General features: G+C 34.3%; 2 protein-coding genes across 2 annotated transcripts in view; one reads left to right on the forward strand and one right to left on the reverse strand.

Annotated features, from left to right (window-relative positions):
- Nucleotides 1-61: 61 nt before the first annotated feature.
- Nucleotides 62-12,370, reverse strand: LOC137394581 (apoptosis regulatory protein Siva-like). Its single transcript, XM_068081314.1, has 5 exons — nt 12,352-12,370; nt 8,448-8,578; nt 7,380-7,544; nt 3,142-3,316; nt 62-302 (listed from the first exon to the last, which is right to left on the reverse strand). Exons 2-5 carry the CDS (start codon nt 8,563-8,565, stop codon nt 254-256), a joined length of 507 nt encoding a protein of 168 aa, XP_067937415.1. The 5' UTR covers nt 8,566-8,578; nt 12,352-12,370; the 3' UTR covers nt 62-253.
- Nucleotides 12,371-13,861: 1,491 nt separating this feature from the next.
- LOC137395082 (probable ATP-dependent RNA helicase DDX46) overlaps nt 13,862-21,363 on the forward strand; it is a 38,551-nt gene continuing 31,049 nt past the window's right edge. The window contains exon 1 of the mRNA XM_068081871.1: nt 13,862-13,958. Coding sequence (XP_067937972.1) covers nt 13,942-13,958 — 17 coding nt within the window. The 5' untranslated portion in view covers nt 13,862-13,941. The remainder of the gene's footprint in view (nt 13,959-21,363) is intronic.

The raw sequence follows: 21,363 nt of genomic DNA on the forward strand, positions 1-21,363 counted from the left end.
CAACTGATACATTTTTTAAAAATTGAAGTTTTACTTTCTGATTACAACATTAAAAAGTCAATAAAAACACCAATTGACCACTGTATTTGTATAAAAAAATTATAAAAAAATACAAAATGCTAAAATGGAAGAGTTGACTTTTATAAAGCTGAGAATGACTGAGTTAAAATGAACTATGAAAATATCCACTACAGTACAGCATAATAGTGAGCAGGAAATTGAGATCAATAAAATAAGATGAAGTTGGTCAGTCCTAGACACAGCTCAGGCATATACAGGTGTCCATGTCTCCCGAGTTAGGCCTACAGATGCATTTAAAATAGGCATAAATGTACAGATAGAAAACTTGTCAAATATATGCGCTGATGCAACAATTATGCAATAGAATTTGTGTATCTAAACGATAGTTGGATTATATACCAGAAGTGCATACCACGGAGTTTTACAACATTATTAAAGTATGAAGCAGTGGAAGCAATGATATAGAAAATGAGCAGATGCAATCATCACTATAATATAAAATATATGTGTATATACCAGCTTATATGAAAGGATATGTGGTATTTATTTTAATTTCACAGACCTTGGTGAAAATTACTGTTGATTCTCACATATAACCCAACCCTAGAAGAACAGCCAAAACGACGGCGAATTTGATAAAAAATTCGCATGTAAGTCGATTCGACAAATTTTCACACACCTATCCATCGCAGCAAAAGGTTGCTGAAGCGAATTAACTCAGTGTGTACCACGAGCCGCGTAGTGTGGCTCGGCACGCTACGACGTATGGCTAGGAGCGACTTTGAAGGCTTCACACAAAACTTTTCTGATTAGTGACTCCTTGATTAATTAACCTATTGCCTCTGAAAAGAAGCCTGTCTGTTTTGAGCCAATGGACAATATGTTTACTGCCCACAATGAGCTTAGTTTCGCTTTGCAAAAACTCTCGCAATTTCTTCGTCACGATGACAAGCCGTGTCCGACTAGACGTCTTCGACCAGCCATACCAGACGCATTACAGCTACAAAAATTTCACCATTCGAGGATCAATAGGCCGATGTTCGTCTATTTAGCAAATATACTAGTGATTGAAATAATTTATTTTTTGCAGAATGTCATAAGCTATAGTATAAGTAATAACTCATCTAAGAATATGCTCAACTTGTTACACAGGCTAAAAAGTAAATAACGGACTGCCAACCGCATACTTCGCACCGTGCGAGTTGTAGTTGTCGGAATTAGGTTACCATTTTATATCGTTTGAGTGTGATCAGAACTACGCACGTATAAGCTAATCCCTTAGTTTGGGAACATTCGATTTGCATTCTAAATTTGGCTTATATGCGAGAATCTATATACTTTCTTTTGACAATACTGAGAGTTGACTAAAAACATTTCTGAAATTTAACTAAATTTCAGATTCCTCATGGGTACCCTAAATAGGCATTTTTTATAAAACTATGGGCAACAATAAACATGGGAGTCATCTTCTATATGCCACTTTAAAAGATACGTAACCAATATAGCAATTACTCTATCGATGACCCGTGAATGAATCTAATTAAACATTTTAGCAGACACCGAAAGTGTTATAAGCAAGTGTTGAGATATCATAGCAAACATTGAAATAGTTATTATAAAGGTCACTTGTCACAGATTTTCTACAGCTTTTGGGCTACCAAAAGGAGGTACAAGTTTGGTATTCAGACTCCAATGGTGTACCCCTGACAATTGTCATGGTAATTTTGTTTCCAATCGAGTACACGAAGGTTCTCCATAACAGAGTTGATGAGGTTTGACACAAGATATGCATGTTGATGCAGCGCCAATAGCCATGACCTGAGATCTTCATAAATATTTTAAAGGTTGACTTGCAACAAAATTCACATTACCGTTATTTGGTATCAAAAGATTCACTATGTCTTACTCTGTTGTGTTGTAGGTGCGAAATATGTGGAAATGTGATTACAAGCTCTTAAAAGCTCAAAAACAAACAGTTAATTGCCGCCATCACAAAACTGCCGTAGATTAGAATCTCTTTCCAAAACAGTTCAAATGGGACATAGTTGCACAAGATGGCTTCTGTTTACACTTCCATGCAACCTCATTCATCGAAATATTTTCACAAATATACTTCATGCATTCAATAAAACCATGTCTATTGTTCTTACGCGTCTATTTTATCGTCATTGTAATGCTGTCACTTTCAGCACTGATATCTTATAACTTACCATAAAAATTCATTTAATTTTTTAACCTTAGCTCGAAGGAGTACATATTATTGTCTGATAAACATGACGAGCCTGTTGGTCACCTGTGATCATCGAAAAGTGCTGCAGAATTTATTTGGAAAGTATTTAGTCACATGATCAGATTACGACTTGACGATTAGATCAAGCCGAAACAAAACTGTAAAGTAGTGAGCATCTATATTTGATACGGGGTCTTCGGTAAAACCCGAAGTGTCTGTCATAAACTTAGTGCTACGATAAGTTTTATATTGAGCTTTTTATTTTCCTTTCAATTCACGTGAGAACATCACGTGAGAAGACAATAACCAAATGTAATGATAACGTCAGAAAAATAAACTGATTCCAATCTACGGCGGCTTTTCGTTTTTGAGCTTTTAAGAGCTTGTAATCACATTTCCACATATTTGGCACCTACAACACAACAGAGTAAGACATGGTGAATCTTATGATGCCAAATAACTGTAATGTGAATTTTGTTGCAAGTCAACCTTCAAGTATGTAGGCTATGATAACAGAACGCTTGTCGTATTCTGCATCTATTTGGTGAGCGCTAAAATCCTTTTTATTAAATTTACTCGTGGCTTACCCTTTCAACAATAGAGTAGTTATAACTGCGGTGTCAGTGGGATATTGTTGGAAGTGGCAGGTGAAAGATAAGGCAGGTGAAAGATAACTCAGAATTAGGTCTAATCATTGCTTAATGCATACCGTCATTCTCATGCAGAACGCATTGTTCAATATAGCCATCTATGTGACTTAACAACAGGTATATTCACAATATATACAAACGTATTAATTTGTCAGATGCTGGCTGACTTGACTCTGATACGCAGAACAAGGGTCTTATAATTATAGTAATCGTAACGAAAGTACCAGTTCTGGTACTTACCTGATTGTTGAGCAATCGATGCAAAAGGTGTGATGACAGCTGTAGCAATCACGGCAGCAGAATTCACACAAACAGCACTCACAAAATTTGCAAGTCTTAGCGACTGAAGGTATATGACTGCATGAACTACAGGCTATGGGCAAAAATGAACCTTGGCTAGGGGATGCTGAGACACCTGAAACATATAGATAGAATCTATATACTGACTAGAAATGCAATGCGAGAAAAACATAACAATACACAATAGTAAGTTAGAATTAATAAAGACATCAGAAATATAAAATGCAAAGCCAGTTTAATGATTACTATATAGAACATTACACAATCAAACTTTCATCTACAATGTTAATTCGTCTCAAAGCATGCTTTGTATGTGAGAGCACATATTGCTATAAGAATACAGCATCATTCAATTAATTATTTCCAGAGCCCAAAAACCTAAAGTAACTTCTTATTAAATACTGCAGATGTGATTACACAGGGTCGAATCATATACATTAGACTATATGACAATATACAAATGAGTTATAAAGTAAAACTAAATTAATAATGATTGTTATTGTACCTTATAAATGTATGAATAGAAATTTAGCCTCTTCATATTCACTTACAAAACTGCACTATGAAAATTTTTAATCATAGCATGACAGAAATTACTCTGGGAGTAGAGTGAAATATGTGCTCAAATTTCACATGTTGAAAGATTTGCTGACATGGTAATAGCAAGCAGAGGTTAATTGTACCATCAAATATTTGCTATAGCAGAGCTACTCAGCTAAGGGCTACATAAGCAAAGTTTTAGGAAAAGGCATAAGTGTGACAGCTGTATAATACCAAATGAAATTATATATCTAGGACAATTTTTAGCAATCTCATCTATTTACAGGAATCATGAGAATATTTCTCATACTAGCAGGCTAAAGGTACGACATCATGTAACGATTTTATCGCAGGTTCTGACCGAAATTCACAGAATTGTCAGAGCTGTGCATGCACACCGAAATCGTTGAAGAAAGCTTTTAATTGGCTAAACAAATTATTAGCGAGCACGATTCTAGCAGCCTTTTCGGATTTTTTAATCAGATTCTTTTGAAAACATCAATTACCAGCTTTTTTTCATAACCGCTAACATAACATAATATTATTTTATTGAAGTGTGCCAGAGAAAGCATTAACAACATAACAAAACAAATTTGCATCACTTTAATTTATTAAAAGTTGTTTTTATTTTAATTTTGATCCAGTTGTGCAGTTCATATTCACAGACCCTCTATAAGTACCATTTTTTTACATGGAAGAAATCATCACACATGATTTTTTAACCCTTTCACAGGCAAGTTTTATTGGGCAATTTGAGACCCCCGGGGCAGATTAATTTTTCACAAATTGATTAAAAAAAAAATTGATACACTTTTATTTATGATATTGTATATGTGTATAGTGTTTTTATTATACAGGTAAATACAAATAAACATTTATAAGTCAAATTCTTATATAAGTGTTTCTCTAGCTATAGTAATTTTGGAAGCATTTGCCCTTGCAGAGGCCTACACTACAGTCTTGACATCATGTGCTTATTATTGTTCCTCTATAGCTTTGCCTTTAGCCTTTTGAGGACGCCATGACAGTAAAAGAAAGTTGTTGCACTCTGGGAAAATATTCAGAAAGCAGTAACAGAAGCATAAACAAGCTACAAACAAAAATCTCCATTTTATTCAAATACGTTTTTATTTCAGATTTTTCGTTTGTTTAGTATTGCAAAAACGATCATTTTTTTTCTCAAAACGGCTAATTTTTTGGTTGCTAACAGAGACCAATATATTTTTGTTTATTATTAGTAAAAAAACTAAATAAAAAAACGCAATAAGCTAACCAGAAATCAATTTATAAAAAACATTCACGTGGCGACATAATAGTCACTCTGCCCAGTGGCGTCAGTATCGCGAAACGACAATAATGTCACTCTGCCTGCCAAAGGGTTAAGGATGAGTTAAATCATTTGATTTTAGTCGGCCAGCCCTGAGTCCAAGACACATAACGCGACACGCAAAAATACTAACGCTAAAATGTTAAACAATTGCAATACGTGATGGCTAAAAATTCTTGAAACATTACGGCTTATAAACCAAATTGAAAAAGCATACAAAAATAAGATATTAAATGTAAACATGATAAAAAAATAGGTAGAATTAAATAATTTAAACTGCACAAGAGTAAATCAAGGTAAGTTAAACGGCATATTTCTATCACTTACTCTACCACCACCAAACCTACACATTGTCAAACCTACACATTGTCAAACCTACACATTGTCAAACCTACACATTGTCAAACCTACACATTGTCAAACCTACACATTGTCAAACCTACACATTGTCAAACCTACACATTGTCAAACCTACACATTGTCAAACCTACACATTGTCAAACCTACACATTGTCAAACCTACACATTGTCAAACCTACACATTGTCAAACCTACACATTGTCAAACCTACACATTGTCAAACCTACACATTGTCAAACCTACACATTGTCAAACCTACACATTGTCAAACCTACACATTGTCAAACCTACACATTGTCAAACCTACACATTGCCAAACCTACACTTATCTCCGTGCCTCTAAAGTAAAATAATAATAAAATCGTTTTCATAATATTTATTACTTTGTTGGCCTTTTCCATACTACCAATGACCATAATTGAAATTCAGTGCTGCCTTTTCATTGCCAATGATGATTGAATTTAGCTATTTCAATTGCGCAGCGAAGCATGATCTTTGTTGAATCACAGCTCAATAGATCATTTGATAATGGCAAAGCATTGAATTCCTCTCAACTCAATACCCCATCACGAAGAGATTGTTTATAATGAATTTTAAAAACATTCAGACAATTATTAAAAATTAGTTTTGTATTCTTTGCCAAGGTGAAATAATTTTGTCATTAAAATTGTTGGTTATTTGACTTTCACGATGGTAAATAAGAATTATAAATGATCAAGAAATATGTTACGAAGATGCAACATAAACTTTGTTTTTCAACCTGATCCTACACCTGAGCGTATGCCGCTTCGTAGTTTTGCTTCGGTTTTATTTTCTCGTACTTTCAGTGTACACGGGATTAAGAAACTTTAGCCGCTTTGTGAGGTATACGTTTCCAGTATAGTTAGAAAGTTTCAAGCTGATTGGGCTGTTGGTTCTTGAGATATCATCAGATACCATGAGAAATACTGAGGAGACTTCTGACTGAAACATGGCTGAAGAAACAACATTAGTTTCTAAGATTTATAGCACATATAGTAAAAGCAAAGCAAAAGGCGCCGCAAACTGATAATAAAAATTAAAACTCAGACAAACCAAAGTGAAGAAAAAATTAAAACTCAGTTCTAAGTGTGTGTTCAGTAAGATAAATTCATTTACATTTAAATTACGAGTCTAGTGTAGCAAGCGCATTACTGTCAAGTCTCTCCCCCACCGCCATTAACCACTACGCCTGTCTCGAAGGTATGAATTCCATCCAGAACTGTACATAGTAATGTTACATTTTATTGGAGATTATAACAATTAAATAGGTATTTGTTTCACTTTGCGAACGTAGGTTCTGAATTACAACAATTAAAAACACATTTTTTCATCGTAATATCCTGTTTTTAGGTAGTTTTTGATTGTATGGGAGCGGATTAATTTGTATTTAGTTATTTTATAGAGAAAATATTGCCTTGAGATATGAGAACATTGACATACGAGCTCAGTCATGGAACGCATTATTAACATCTTATGTTGAGGTATGACTGTAATAGATTTCTACTTTTTCATCGAGGTGTACAAGCTTGAAGTTTCAAAATGATATTCAGTTGAGAAGCGAGTGTCTACTTAATTTTTAAATATATAATTTAGGTTTTCACATTAGGTCTTCAAATAGTCTACACATGAATGTACTTTTTAGTGCTATATATAAATGGGTTTACCTAATGTATTTATCATTGATTTTCCACTCTAGAATGAATTAAACTAAACATTTGTATCACTCATTTGTGGATATGCCTGTTACAACAACCGACGGTTATGACACACACAGCAAATGATGCAAAGAAATAACCATAACATGTCAAAATTTAACAGTACACTGATCCGGTAAACACTGATCCGGCAAATGGTCTCTAAGGCCTTTAGTCATATTAAAACCAATGGGCATCTGTCATCCAGATGAAACACAAGCCAAGAGTCTACTCACCTAGTTCTTTAGAATAAAAACCATCTAGTTGACCTGAAAGGTTAAGTTTCCTCTGACCAGGTAAGATATTCGAAGGTGCACCGGTGTCATCATTTGAAATGGTCATGTTTTCCTTTTCAGATATCTGACGACTTGAATTCTGGTACATGAGCTTCAAAGTTCGTTCTGCAATACAACTCAAACCTCTAGTCTCACGCACACACACACACGCACGCACACATACAGTGAAACTCGGCTAACTCGACCTTCATGGGACCGAGAGAAAGTGTTCGAGTTATCAAAGCGTTCAAGTTATGAGAACACCGCCACAAGTGCATGTATTTATCAGTACATATACAAACTATATATACATCAAAAGCATTGATTGCTCGTTGCAAGTTGAGGGGCCTCTCATGTAATGTTTTAACAATTTTTATCAGAAAGTATAAATATTTCCCTATTACTTGAGATTGTTTGTTTTAGGTGATGTGATTGCCAGGACGTTTTCAGATTAAAATAAGCAAAACTTGCACGCGGTTAAAACGCTCAGTAAAAAAAGACATTTTTATTTTGAGTGTTTTAACAAAAACCAATTTTGTCGATTTTTCTGTAAGTTTATCTGAAGGTTACCTTGCTTTCTGAAGGCTATCCCCAAGCGGATGTTTGGTAAAATTTGATTTTTTGCAAACCTTTAGAAGAGTCATTAACGAAAATCTTTTGCTGATATCGATAATAATGACGCCTAAGAACTACTAAAAGTTGATGTTTATCTCTAAGGCTTGGAATAAAGTGATATTCTAAAGCGATAACAACCAACTCGGTAGCCGTTGGGCAAAAAACTGTTCGAGTTAACGGAGTTAAGGTCGAGTTACCTAAAGCAATTTATCATTGCGTGGGAACGGACCAAACAAATCCGTTCGATTTAACCATGTGTTCGAGCTATCCGAGGGCGAGTTATCTGAATTTCACTTTATATATATATAACTCATACCTATTATAGTATCTATATAACTTATAGCCCATTGGTTATACATATAAAGATGATAAATGTTCAAGCTGGCTGAACGGTGAAAGTTCCAGAATCCTTACCATAGACACCTGACATGGTATTCACTCCCATAACGCCCATACTCAACTCTTGCAAGCCTATGTGTGTCTTTAACTGAGGTCTGTTGCTCTCAACAAATGGACAGTTTCTTTTAGGCATTGTAAGAGGAGCTCTGCAACAGAACATCATAAACAAGGGCTAAGTGGAAAGAAAACAAGTGTTGGCCAAAGAGTGGTTGAATAACATTGCAATATGATTTTTAATCACACTTAGACGAAGCGAGGTTAAAATGATCTTTAGCTTGCTGTATGATGAAATTAACCTACTAAATAAACTGTATTATGCACAAACTGACATAAATCCTTATTGCAACAAAAGCAAAAAGTCAAAAGATATAGCCAACAAAAGAACAGGTAAAAAATAGCATCTTTACCACTAGCTCGCGAATGATTTTGCTTTTCTGTACATCTTTTCAAGACATATAAACATGATATCAACATTCTACAAATCACATTCTTATCTAATCCCCCAACTCTCACACACTCTTATCTAATCCGCCAACTCTCACACATTCTTATCTAATCCCCCAACTCTCACACATTCTTATCTAATCCCCCAACTCTCACATTCTTATCTAATCCCCCAACTCTCACACATTATCTAATCCGCCAACTCTCACAAATACTTATCTAATACTCCAACTGTCACACATACTTAACTAATCCGCCAACTCTCACACGTTCTTATCTAATCCCCCAACTCTCACACATTCTTATCTAATCCCCCAACTCTCACACATTATCTAATCCGCCAACTCTCACAAATACTTATCTAATACTCCAACTCTCACACATACTTATCTAATCCGCCAACTCTCACAAGTACTTATCTAATACTCCAACTGTCACACATACTTAACTAATCCGCCAACTCTCACACATTCTTATCTAATCCCCCAACTCTCACACATTCTTATCTAGTCCTCCAACTCTCACACATACTTATTTAATCTAATCCGCCAGCTCTCACAAATACTTATCTAATACTCCAACTCTCACACATACTTATCTAATACTCCAACTCTCACACATATCTTTGTCAAAGCTACAAAATGACAGACAGCAAAGGTAGTAAAGCATTGCAATTTAACCATTTGCTGTCATATGGCTTCAATGACTGACTTTTTTTATTTTTTTGAGAGCTCTTATTGATTTAGACTCATGACTACGTAATTTAATAGTAAAGGTGGTCAAAGAATATATACCATATTATATAATGAATGACCCACAGAACTATCATAACAACATTGTTTAAAAGACTAATGGAAACAAAGAGGAAACAGGTTACAACCTACCTAGCATATTTTGTTAAGCATTTACCTCTGAAATGTTTGTTTATTCAATGATTTGTTAAATTTTTCAAAATCATTATTTAGCGATTAAGGATTTAAATTGTGCACATCAGGTAGGTGATTGGATTTGTTAGCTAGTATTCGAAAAGCACTGCTGATTTGATTCCAGTCAGATCAGTTACAACCTATATATCTTTGCAGTTTTGTAGATATTCTGAGTTTTGTGTAACACTTTCCGACAGTTATAGTCAAAATTGTGAAAAGAAAATGAATGAATACTCTTATTGCAGAAATTTTTCTTAAGAATATCAAGTTTCGGTTTATGCTAGAATATTTTTATTTTTCAAACAAATCAGGTTAAAAATGCTTTTATTATTTTCAACAAACTTTTTCCTGAAATTTTGGTATAGGTACCAAGGCATTTTGGGCAAAAATTCAGTTAATTTAAAACATTATACAAGCCTGGTATCACTTTTTTAGCAAATTGAATTAGTTAGGAAATTGATATCAATTAGAAGTACATATTTTACCAAGGAACTGTTCAAATTAGTGGGACTCAATTTTCAAAAAGATTGCAATATTCTTAACTTTTTTGGAAATATTATGTTAATTATTCATATTTTAAGATACTTATATAAAAAAATGCATGGATGTTGTATGGCCCAGCATTGCATGAACATATTTAGATGTGAACGATTTTTTTTCAAGTTGAACTCTTGTCCAATGAATAATGTAAATTTTTCTTCTACTGTCAGCAGTTCGCACTATCTATTGAAATCTATTGAAAATTCTGTAGAAAATTTATAAACCAAAAAAATAAACACAGGATTTCACTTAGATGTATATATAGTATTGTGCAAAATTATGGCAACCTCCTGCACAATATGACAAGCGTCACGTTTCATTGGTAACTTTTGTGCTTGAAATCAAGAAAACTAAGCAATGTTATACATCATTTTGCTCAGAAATTTGTGAGCTATTCAAAGATGCATTTGAATTCTGGCACATTTCAACTGTTTTTTATAACTGAAAAATATGTTTCTAATGGTGGAAAACTTGTCACTATAGGGAAAGTGCTCGAATTGGTTTAGCATCGAACATTGCTCAATTGAGGAAACTTACAAACTGAACTCTTTGTACAAGTCATGGTGGCCCTGAAAAGAACCAATTGGTTTTAAATTGAGTTTTATACTTTGTTGCCCAGCCTTTATTTCTGATGATGACGCGATAGCGCGACACCGCCTTGGCATGCTGTCAACAAGCTTTCGAGTTTGTTCAGGTGCCACTATGTGATGCCAGGCCTCAATAATCTTCTCAATCAGTTCTCTTTTGCTGGTAGGTTTGCGCTTGATAATTTCCATGCCCATTTTTTGCCATAAATGAAAAGTTTTTGTCACTGAAAAGTACTTTATGCCACTGTTCTTCGGTCCAGGAGCGATGAATCTTGGCCCATGCCAAACGTTTCTTCCTCTGCTTTTCTGATAGCAGTGGCTTTCGTCTTGCTTTACATCCTCTCAATCCCTTTTCAATCAGTCTTCTCACTAATGAGGATGAGGCTTCTACTCCAGTAGACTCTCTCCATTCTCGTCGCAGGTCAGTGCTGGTTTTCTTTCTGTCAGAAAGTGAAAGTCGTACCAAATTGCAGTCGTACCTGGTAGAGCTTTTGCGTTTTCTCCCTCTGCCTTTATGATCATCTGTCGTGCCTGTTGACTTCCATCTGTTCAGAGTGCAAGCAACACCTTTCATGGAACATTGAACCTCCTTAGCAATCGGCTTGTTTGATTTCCCTTACTGGTGAAGGTGAATGATTACAGCTCTTTTCTCATCAGTCAACTTCAAGTTATGATAGAATTTTAAAGCGTTTTCGCTGGTCATTGTGAGCCAACTTTTATAGCCAACTGGTCATTGCTGAAATGGATCTGAGATAGTTTTGCATTGGTGATAAATTTCTTACGTGTCTTCAACATTCTGTACAACATTGAGCAGATTAGAGTACTTCAAAAACTCTGTTTGGGTTTGATTAAGCGAGTGACAAGTTTACAGTGAGTTTAGAGATTAGAAGCAAATTAAGCTCTTCAACTTTTTGTAAACAATGAACCAAATACTTTCACCAAATTAAATGGAAAGATCATACATTTAGCTTCAAAATGATATATAGATGTAAGGAATTAGGCTAGTTTGAGGGGCAAAAACATTCTCTATAGAGATACAGAATGTTTTTGGCTGTTTCGGAAAATACATGTATATGCACATCTTACTCATGAATAGTTACAATTGAACAGCACATTTGTACTGTTCAATTGTAGCTCCTAACAATTGAACAGTACAAATTACAAGCTTACAATTGATAAGCAAATTGTTTGCATATGACATGTACATCTGTGCATGTGATACACAAACATTTTGAATGTACAAAATGAGTGAAAAATGTCCTATGCATTGCAAAAGGTTAATTTAAAGAAAAAACTCATGATTTTTCCAGCCTTAATCACATCAGTGTTTGATAGGCTGATGGTTAATTCAGTTCACATGCAATAACTCTATTTTAAAATTTGACTTCGTAATTGTTTACTGCAAATAGATTTTAACATTACCTCGTAGATGTGTTCGTGTTTAACTACCTAGGGTGTAAGAGACGTGCCTCAGATAAATATATCAGTATAAACAATTTCAAGTCAAGTTTCCAAAAGCTCGATTCATCTTGAGCATTGATTCAGACCACTGCTGGCAAGTTCAGTCTGTCTTGCGTGTAAATATAGCACATTGATGCTTTGCGTGACTCGTCTTTGTTTTGCCAGTCTCTTGAAGTTTAGCCTACGGATAGTTTTTAGTAAAATGTTAATGTGATAGACTGCCGTTTGTTTGCACAAAGGCAAGTCGTGCCAGACAGTGAAACCTAGTTTTGATGAAGAAACAAAAAACTAGCCTTCAAAACTACGTCGTTTTCATCAATTTACTGGTCCATATATCGTGTAAAATCATAGCTATGCGAGTAATATTCAACTAATAACAAACCGCAACACAGAGCAAAATGACTATACGCACTGTTTATAGACTTACTCGATTTACTTACTAGATAGTAATAGTACATTTGTAATTAGCCCCAGGAGCCTGGAGAAAGTGCCTCAGAAGTACAACTTTGGTTAAGCTTTTGGTTCACCTAGATTCCAGCATTACGCTGAGTTATGTTTCAGTCTGAGATTTAAGTCTTAAGTCTCTAACGGTTTTGGGTAATAAACTGTCATGAAAGAGACGAGTCATGGCATATATTGATGTTCGCTCACCGCGGCAGCAGCACGTGTGATTACGGACATACCTGCCAACCCAAGAGTGGGGCAATGCGTGAGATTTGGTTTTGGGGCAATTGATGTATCAATAATAGTATATATAAAATTGTGGAAATTGGGGCAAAAATCTCACGCATTTTCATTTTTTCTTTGGGGCAATTGCGTGAGTCTCACGCCCAATGCGTGAGAGTTGGCAGGTATGATTACGGAGGTATCCTTTCTGTCAGTAGTTACCTCATCACAAGCCAACAACACGATAAATCTTGTAACTAGCATCTATTCTCAGCAGAAATACTCAAACTACAGATTAGACGACTGACAACGTGATGTAATGCAGTTAATGATCGAAAGCTGATGCTCTGACTAACACCTCGATGTAGCACAATCGCATTTACTCATCTAGCGAAACGGTTCTTGTTTCATGGCATGTTTCCTATTTATTTCATGTAATATAATTATTATAGATAACAATAATGAAAATATTCAATGAATGTACGCTCACTTATTTTGGAACCAAGTTTTTTCTGTTAATAGATGGGTAACTATTTAAAGAATGGAATTAATCTTACGATGAAAGTGTAGACAGAATTTTAATTGAGCTAACTTCCCCTTACGAGACCAAATAATCCCACGTGACGAGTTGCCGCGGAAAAAAGTGTTTCTGCTCAATTGACTTAAAAACTGGTCATCTCTTCGTACCATCGTGTACATCAAAACATTGCATGCTCAGAAGTCAATGTTTTATAAACGGAAAGTTAGACAGAGACCGCCAGAGAAAAAAGCGACTACTCTGGCGATAGTTTTATATGCTCGTCGGATATTTCGTTTCTTTGCGTTTACTGTAGTCTACGTACAAGATTTTCGTACACGAAAAACAAAAATTTGTGTAATCTGGCAATGCCGCGCGAAAGCAGGTGTGTATTTGAATGAATTTAAAAATGCCTTTAGTTGATTGGGAGATAATGCTGGCAATTTACTTACTAATATTTAACTTTGACAAATTGACACGATTGACTTGGTGCGATTAAACGTAGTTTATACAATGCTACGGAGCAGGCTAAACTGCTAGCCTACACAAGTCTGTGTAGACCACATTCAGAATATAGTGCAGCAGTGTAGGACACATGCCAACAGCATCAAGTGTACAGCATAGAAATGGCGCAAAATACAGCTGTACGATTCATTCAATTCAAGAGTAAGAGAAAGCATAACCAGCGCTTGTGAAGCGTTAAATCTCGAAACTCTAGCATCAAGGCGCTACAAAATTAGACACAACCTTCTGCATAGACTTCTAAAAAGAAGGAAAATCGTTCATCTCTTATCAGCTCATACTATGAATTCATAAAAAGTAAAACTGACGACACTCTGAACACCAGAGCTACAACTAGAGGTGACGCACCTACAGTAGCCTATATGCAAAGACTTCAATCTTTTATAACAGCTTGTTACCAAAAACTGTATGTGAATTAAAGTCCAAGCTTCATATAGCAAACTAGTTGCAATATAGCAACAACTTTGCAAACACTGCTGGCTAAGAACTTGAAACACCGAGGTGTAGGCCTACCCCTTGCCACAAGTTCTAGCATTTACTAAAAACGAAGAGTTAAAGAGTAAGTGTAATTAAAACTCAAATCACTCGTTGTTCCTGTGCATCGTGAAACAGCTGAAACAGAAAAATGTAAAATGAAGCCTCCACGATTCGTAAAAACGCTAATTTTGTCTTTCATTGTTTGCTATCGTAAAAGAATGTACATCCATTTTGACTCAAGTCAGTTTAGTAACAGTGATAAGCACCTTTATTTAATTCCTAGTAAAGAAAAAAGGGAAAGAGGCGAGCAGCTGAAATGCATAGCCTATACAGTGCACCCTCAGGATACGATTTTAATCCGTTCCAGGCTTGGCATCGTATGGTAGAAAAATTGTATGAAGGGATATAGAAACGACAGTAATTTTATAAAATGCATAAACCCTGTTAGTAATCATCAAAATTTTATACAATAACTGTACATTGTAATAAAATAGTATGTTAACCTTAGTAACTATAGTTTCCTACAGTAACTTTAATATATTTAGTGTATTTATTGGTTATGATATGCATTAAAATTTAACGTTGCCATGTGCTAGGTGCAGCTCATACCGTAGAGAGTTTTTACCTTCAACTTTTCAAGACAGACGTATGTATAACATAAATTTGGAATTCACTTCAACTAAGATTAGCTTACTAAAAACCCACTTGAAGCTAAGTTTTAGTTTGTATTTTTAGCTATTTAACTAAATTTCAACTTTTTATCACTAAAATTTCATCACCTATTAGTTTCTAGATTCGTTTTCGATATAATTTTAGGGGATCTTATTAAAACCTTTTTCAACCTAATTCGACAAGAAAGCCTGAACGATCCTGATTTTGTCATGAAGTGAATTTTGTTAGCATGTTAAGGAAGCTGTCTGACCACTGACCTTCAGTGTGACGAGATTGCAACTTTGCTACTGTTTTTAAAGGGAAAATATTACTGTTTTGCACACGAGAAGTGCTAAACTGAGAGAAATCGGTCATCGTGTCGCTTTCAGGCTGTGTGAAAATGTTTTCGGCGAACTGTATTTCTGTGTCTTTGTTATTTTTACGTGCGTAATAAGCACACCGACTGCCAAATTTGAACTGAGGCGAAAATTTTGTTTAATTTGTATGGTGAAATAACATTCGTGTGGTGAGGTGAAAAGATCATCATGTTCGACTTGGTAAGACGAAAAAATCGTATATCAGGGTAATTGTATCCTGAGGGTGCATTGTATCTGAGCGAAGTGCGTGTTTTTTGCTGTTTACCTGGTGTTAATACATTCTGTATATCTATGGAAAAAACTGAGAAAATATTTGCCGACATGTTGAGGCAAGCTACTAGTAGAAAGTGACAATGCAAACCATTTGTTACAAAAAGGTGTTTTAAATTCTAAAATACAATTATGCTTTGTGTGCACTTTGATTTTGTTTTATATAAGTTTGTTAAAAAGATAAAAACTATAGTATAAGTCAGATATTCTTACAAGCTTAATACTGGACCCAATCTAAGCCTGGCTGTTCAAGTATTTCATTCTATATTTTTGAATATATGGCTACTTTTAGCAGCTAGAAAGAAAGCAAACTTACTTTTAATGGAAGTAATGACTGTCATGGTGATAAGCAAAACTAATAGTACCTTTTTTGACTAGATGCATCTTCTGGCTCCATAAAGCTTAAATGATGAACCCAAAACAAAATTAGGAGACATATCATTAAAGCGGGCATTGACTCCTAAAAGTTTGTTCATCAAGGAACTGGAATTAGCGCATGCTCAACATTTTGGCATTTAACTAAAGCTGGATATGGCCTAGAGTATACAATCTCTTAGGCTTTTGAATCAACTTTTTTTGACATTTCTACTTAAATTAACAGTAATAGTACAGGGTTGTTGAGGTTTCGTAAAAAAAGAGTAGTGAAAAGGTAGAAAAACCATTCAGTCTTTCACAAGCCTTAATCGCAGCTTCAACTACTTTTGATTATGGCACAATGAGTTCATTGTGCTTCGCCTGACTATTATCACTAGCTCTGCTTGCAACTTAATATACCATTTTACTTTAATTCTTAGCCATAATTTTTATGTATAAAAACAATAATAACTTTTACTCTAATAACTATAATAATATTACTTTTTGATGTATCATTTAACAATTAAGTGTGGAAGCACTTATTAGGCAGTTGTCATAATCTACAAAAGATATTGGCTATCATGTTGATGGGCAGTTTTAATGTGTTGCTGAATTAGCATTCACACTACTTTAACTCATGATTGTTGCTTAAATCAAAAATTGCTGGTATCATCTTAGTGGTACTATAGTTGCCAGCTCTTTATTTATCATATTTCATAATGAAAATAAAGCTAAGTCTTATACAACAAAGAACAAATATTAGTTAAATATAGTCATACCTCAACATACAAGCTTAGTGTGATTCAGGACTGAGCTCATATGTCAATTATCTCAAATTAGTTTTTTATATAAAATAGCTAGATCCAAATTAATACATTCTCACCGTTTAAAAAAACCACGTAAAAACAGGATTTAACTATGTAAAAATGTGCTTTTAACTGTTTTAATTCACTACCCAAGTTCACAAAGTAACAAATACCTATCAAGTGGTTATGATCTGCAATAAAATGTAACAATGTTATGTACTATATTGTATGGAGTTCTCACCTTAGCGGCAGACGGCATGAGAACGGCTGTGCAAAAAAGTCTCGACGGCAACACGTTTGGTACACTACACTTTTGTGATGTAACATAACTTTATGAATTTGACTTATTTAATCTCGCCTAATTAGCAACACTGGAAAATAAGTTTTGATCTTACTCTAAACTTAGTTATATTTGCGTCTTTGTTCTAAATTTTTGCTTAACATCTTCTGGCTTGGTTCTTGCCGTGTTTTCATCTTCATTTTTAGCCAGCCTTTTTAAAACTTTTAAACTCGCCCGATAAAAAAGACAGAGCGATGCTGTTCTCATAAGCGGCCTCTGACATACTTGGCTGCCTACCGGCTGCATCAAAAACTATCTCATGTATCTCAAATTTGTCTCGTATCGCAAGGCAAAAATTTGCTTGGAGGTTTACGTCTTTCTCGGATTACTCGTATGTTGGGACACCAGTATGTTGAGGTATGAGGTATGAGGTATGTCGATTTTGTATGAACCAAGACTAAAGAGATGCAATCATGATATGTAATTGAGTTGAAACTGATATATCATACTCATCATATCACATCTTTTGTACATTTGTTTTCGCAACTATGTGTTGCTACTGTTTAAAGATGCCTAAAATTGGCAATTGAAAAAAAATTTGAAGTTATAGTTTATTTTTTGCAAAATTTACTGATGAATGTGGTTATTAATTGATGCAAAGTATAGCCATTAGAACGCTGATAAACCATACACAGCTCGATGCGCGGAATATCAAGAACCTGAGTAACTTTATTTTAAAAGCATTTCATGTAACCTTATAGACATTTTTCACTTTTTGTATGGCTAGTCATTTCAGTTTCGGTATGAGCACCGTAGCCATCCAATACCTCACTATGGCAGTGGAAACATTTAGCTTAAATGTATGCTTTATAGATACATTAGAAGTAATCAAATGAGACTAATCGCTCTTTTTCAATGTCACAAATCTATATTAATAAATCTTACCGTGCCATTGCGTCTGGGTGTGCGTTTGTTAGTTTGTGTAAGTGGTATATTCTATGTGTTTCTTCAATTTTGGGCAATTTTATTCAAACTTCACTCATATTCTCTTGAAATACGGATTCTACTGCTAGGTCACTAAAATATTTAGTATCAAAACTCCATCTGGCTCCTTAGCCTTTTAAACATCCACCTGCAGGCCATCTGATTGAAAATGTAAAAAATTCTTGGGCATCATCGGGCTTACTGCTGATAGTATATAAAACAAAAACCTGATACAAAGATTTTGTGGGGATGAATAATACAGATTAGTGAAACAGACACAGGTCTCAGCATATAGGCCTGTATGAACATACAATATGTGACACATATGACGAGTAAAGTTGCTGTGGTAAAGATTCTAAACAGTTTGAATTCACCAATAGCCAAAGCTTTTTTGTCATTTACTATGAGCAAAGTGAAAAAACGAAAAGAAATTAGGACTTAAATTTTGTGATGCTAAACAATTGAGCTACTTATGTATAACATTTTGACTCTAATATTATATTAAGCTCAGACATCTTTGTGTCCTAAAACACTAACACATAGGTATCACGTTGAGTGAATAATCATGTTATTGATTCTAACAAATTAAAATATGAAGTACCATGTTATTTTGTTTATGAGCTAAAGTTCAATGTAATTGATCTCCAATAAACAGGAATAATCAAGTTATTATGCGATTGAAAATAGATCTCATGTTGAAATTAGTGAATGACAGTAAGGCTCCTGAAAAAAAGGACCCATCATTTCAAGATGTAAATTTGGAGCTGAAGTTCTCTTTAATCAGTTTTCAATGCAAACTTTTATTTCTCCTCATGTAAGAAGAGGTTATGAGTTTTAAATATTGCACCTTTATTAACACAGTTGGTTGCTTTTTATCAAATGGTGTAAATATGTTGCAATGTGTTAATCAATGTGGACATCCAGATAAACAAATAGTAAGCGATGTGTTTGAATGCATTAGCTTGCCAAGTGGGAAACATCGGAAAGTTTATGAGTTCAGCAAAACTTGTACTCCCAAAAAATTGTGTGCTACCTTAATCTAGGCATTGTTTTCAAAGTCACTCCATTTCTTGTAATACTTTATTATGTCAAAAATAGTGTACTGTTCCTGTTACACTTTGCTATACTCCAAGACCTGTGGGTATGTATTGATAAAATAAGGGTTTCAAGCTGTTATAGTTTACGATAAATATGAGACAGGTTGCATTAAGTTAAGAGAGTCATAAGAATTTTGCTACAAAATAACACCTACAATGCTGTCTATGTTGTTGTAAACACTACTAGAGAATAAGATGTCTAAAAACCTGAAACAGTGCACCACATTTTTGCAAGTCTAGAGTTGTATAATCAACTCAATTCTGCAAATAGAACATTCTCATGTTGATGTCTCATATTTGAATTTCTGTTTATGACAAGCTATTAGATCGGTATCTGAAGCTTTCGTGACCTTCTATAACATTGCTATCATTTGAAAGGATCTCACAGTAGATTGTCATTTCTTAACTGAATTTCCTGCTGCTGATAATTGATGTATAAGTAGGCATGTCACTAAAATTTTTGTGCTGTTTTTTCAAATGGATTGTATATGTGCATGTATATATTATACATGTATACCTTATATATACATTATTGTATTATTGATATTATACATATGTATGTCATTTCAAATGGATTGTATATGTGCATGTATATATTATACATGTATACCTTATATATACATTATTGTATTATTGATATTATACATATGTATGTCATTTCAAATGGATTGTATATTTGCATGTATATATTATACATGTATACCTTATATATACATTATTATATTATTGATATTATACATATGTATGTCATTTCAAAATAATCAAGTTTAAAAAGAGAACTCTAAACTCAGCGAGCTCAGTACGTATATTAAAATGGTTTTTCATGGCAGCTACAACACTGTTTCACGCTTGGCGCTCATCAGGCTGCAATGGATAGTTTTCAATTGCATGAATTTAGTCATAAAAATCATTTAGTTATTTATAACTATATGATATATAATTAAATGATATAGTTATTAGTTATATATACTATATATTATATATACATGTATATAATTACAATATTAGCATTGGTTGCTCGGCCTGTTGCGTTCTAATTGTTGCCTTCGTTTGAAACCATTTCATATTCTTCTGGCTGTTCAATACCTTCCACAATGTCTTCTGACCTCAACTTCTCTTCTACACAGATGAGCCAGTCATTATTACGAGCATCGATCCATTGTAAGCTGAATTTAGATTACCGCAATCATGCTATCAATAATATGCTAAAAATATGCAAATTTATAAGTTTCACAACAATAATCTATCAAATGGTATGAATATATTTTCAAGAACAAGTTACATAAGCCATAATTATATTACATGCAGCCACAAAAATTCACATTTTAAAGCAAATGAAAATTTTTAAACAAAAATATTAGCATCGATTGCTCGGCCTGTTGCATTCTAATTGTTGCCTTCGTTTGAAACCATTTCATATTCTTCTGGCTGTTCAAAACCTTCCACAGTGTTTTCTGACCTCAACTCCTCTTTTGCACAACTGAGCTAGTCGATATTAGTGTCCAAGCAATTTTTTAGCAGAGCAAAGCTTTTTACACGATACCATTTTAAAAAGAAACCTTTAGCACGAATATAGAGAAGCTGCGTGTAATCAAAATAACTTCAAAATGTTAGCCTCAAAATATGTAGTAGCTCATGGTAAATGCAAAAACCTTTTCTCACATATGTCGAAGTATCAAGACTGTGTTAAACAGGAAGTACATGTACTATTAGTTTGATGCATTTACCAATTTTATGGTGTTGCAATCAAAGTTTCTAACGAAAAACTTAAAGACTAGGAGTTGGAAACCGGGCTTCATTAGGAACAGAAACAAAGAATGGATTAATTGTTATTGATGTAATCGAGTCATTAATAGAACGCTTTTGTGGACACTTCTACTGATCACTTGCTGTTATGGGTTTGTGAAGATTAAGAATGTCAAATATTATCGGTCAAATAGAAGTGGTGTTCAAATAGAAGTAGCGTTCAACA

This window comes from Watersipora subatra, chromosome 4 (genome assembly GCF_963576615.1).
Source record: "Watersipora subatra chromosome 4, tzWatSuba1.1, whole genome shotgun sequence".
In the NCBI taxonomy this organism is placed as follows: domain Eukaryota; kingdom Metazoa; phylum Bryozoa; class Gymnolaemata; order Cheilostomatida; family Watersiporidae; genus Watersipora; species Watersipora subatra.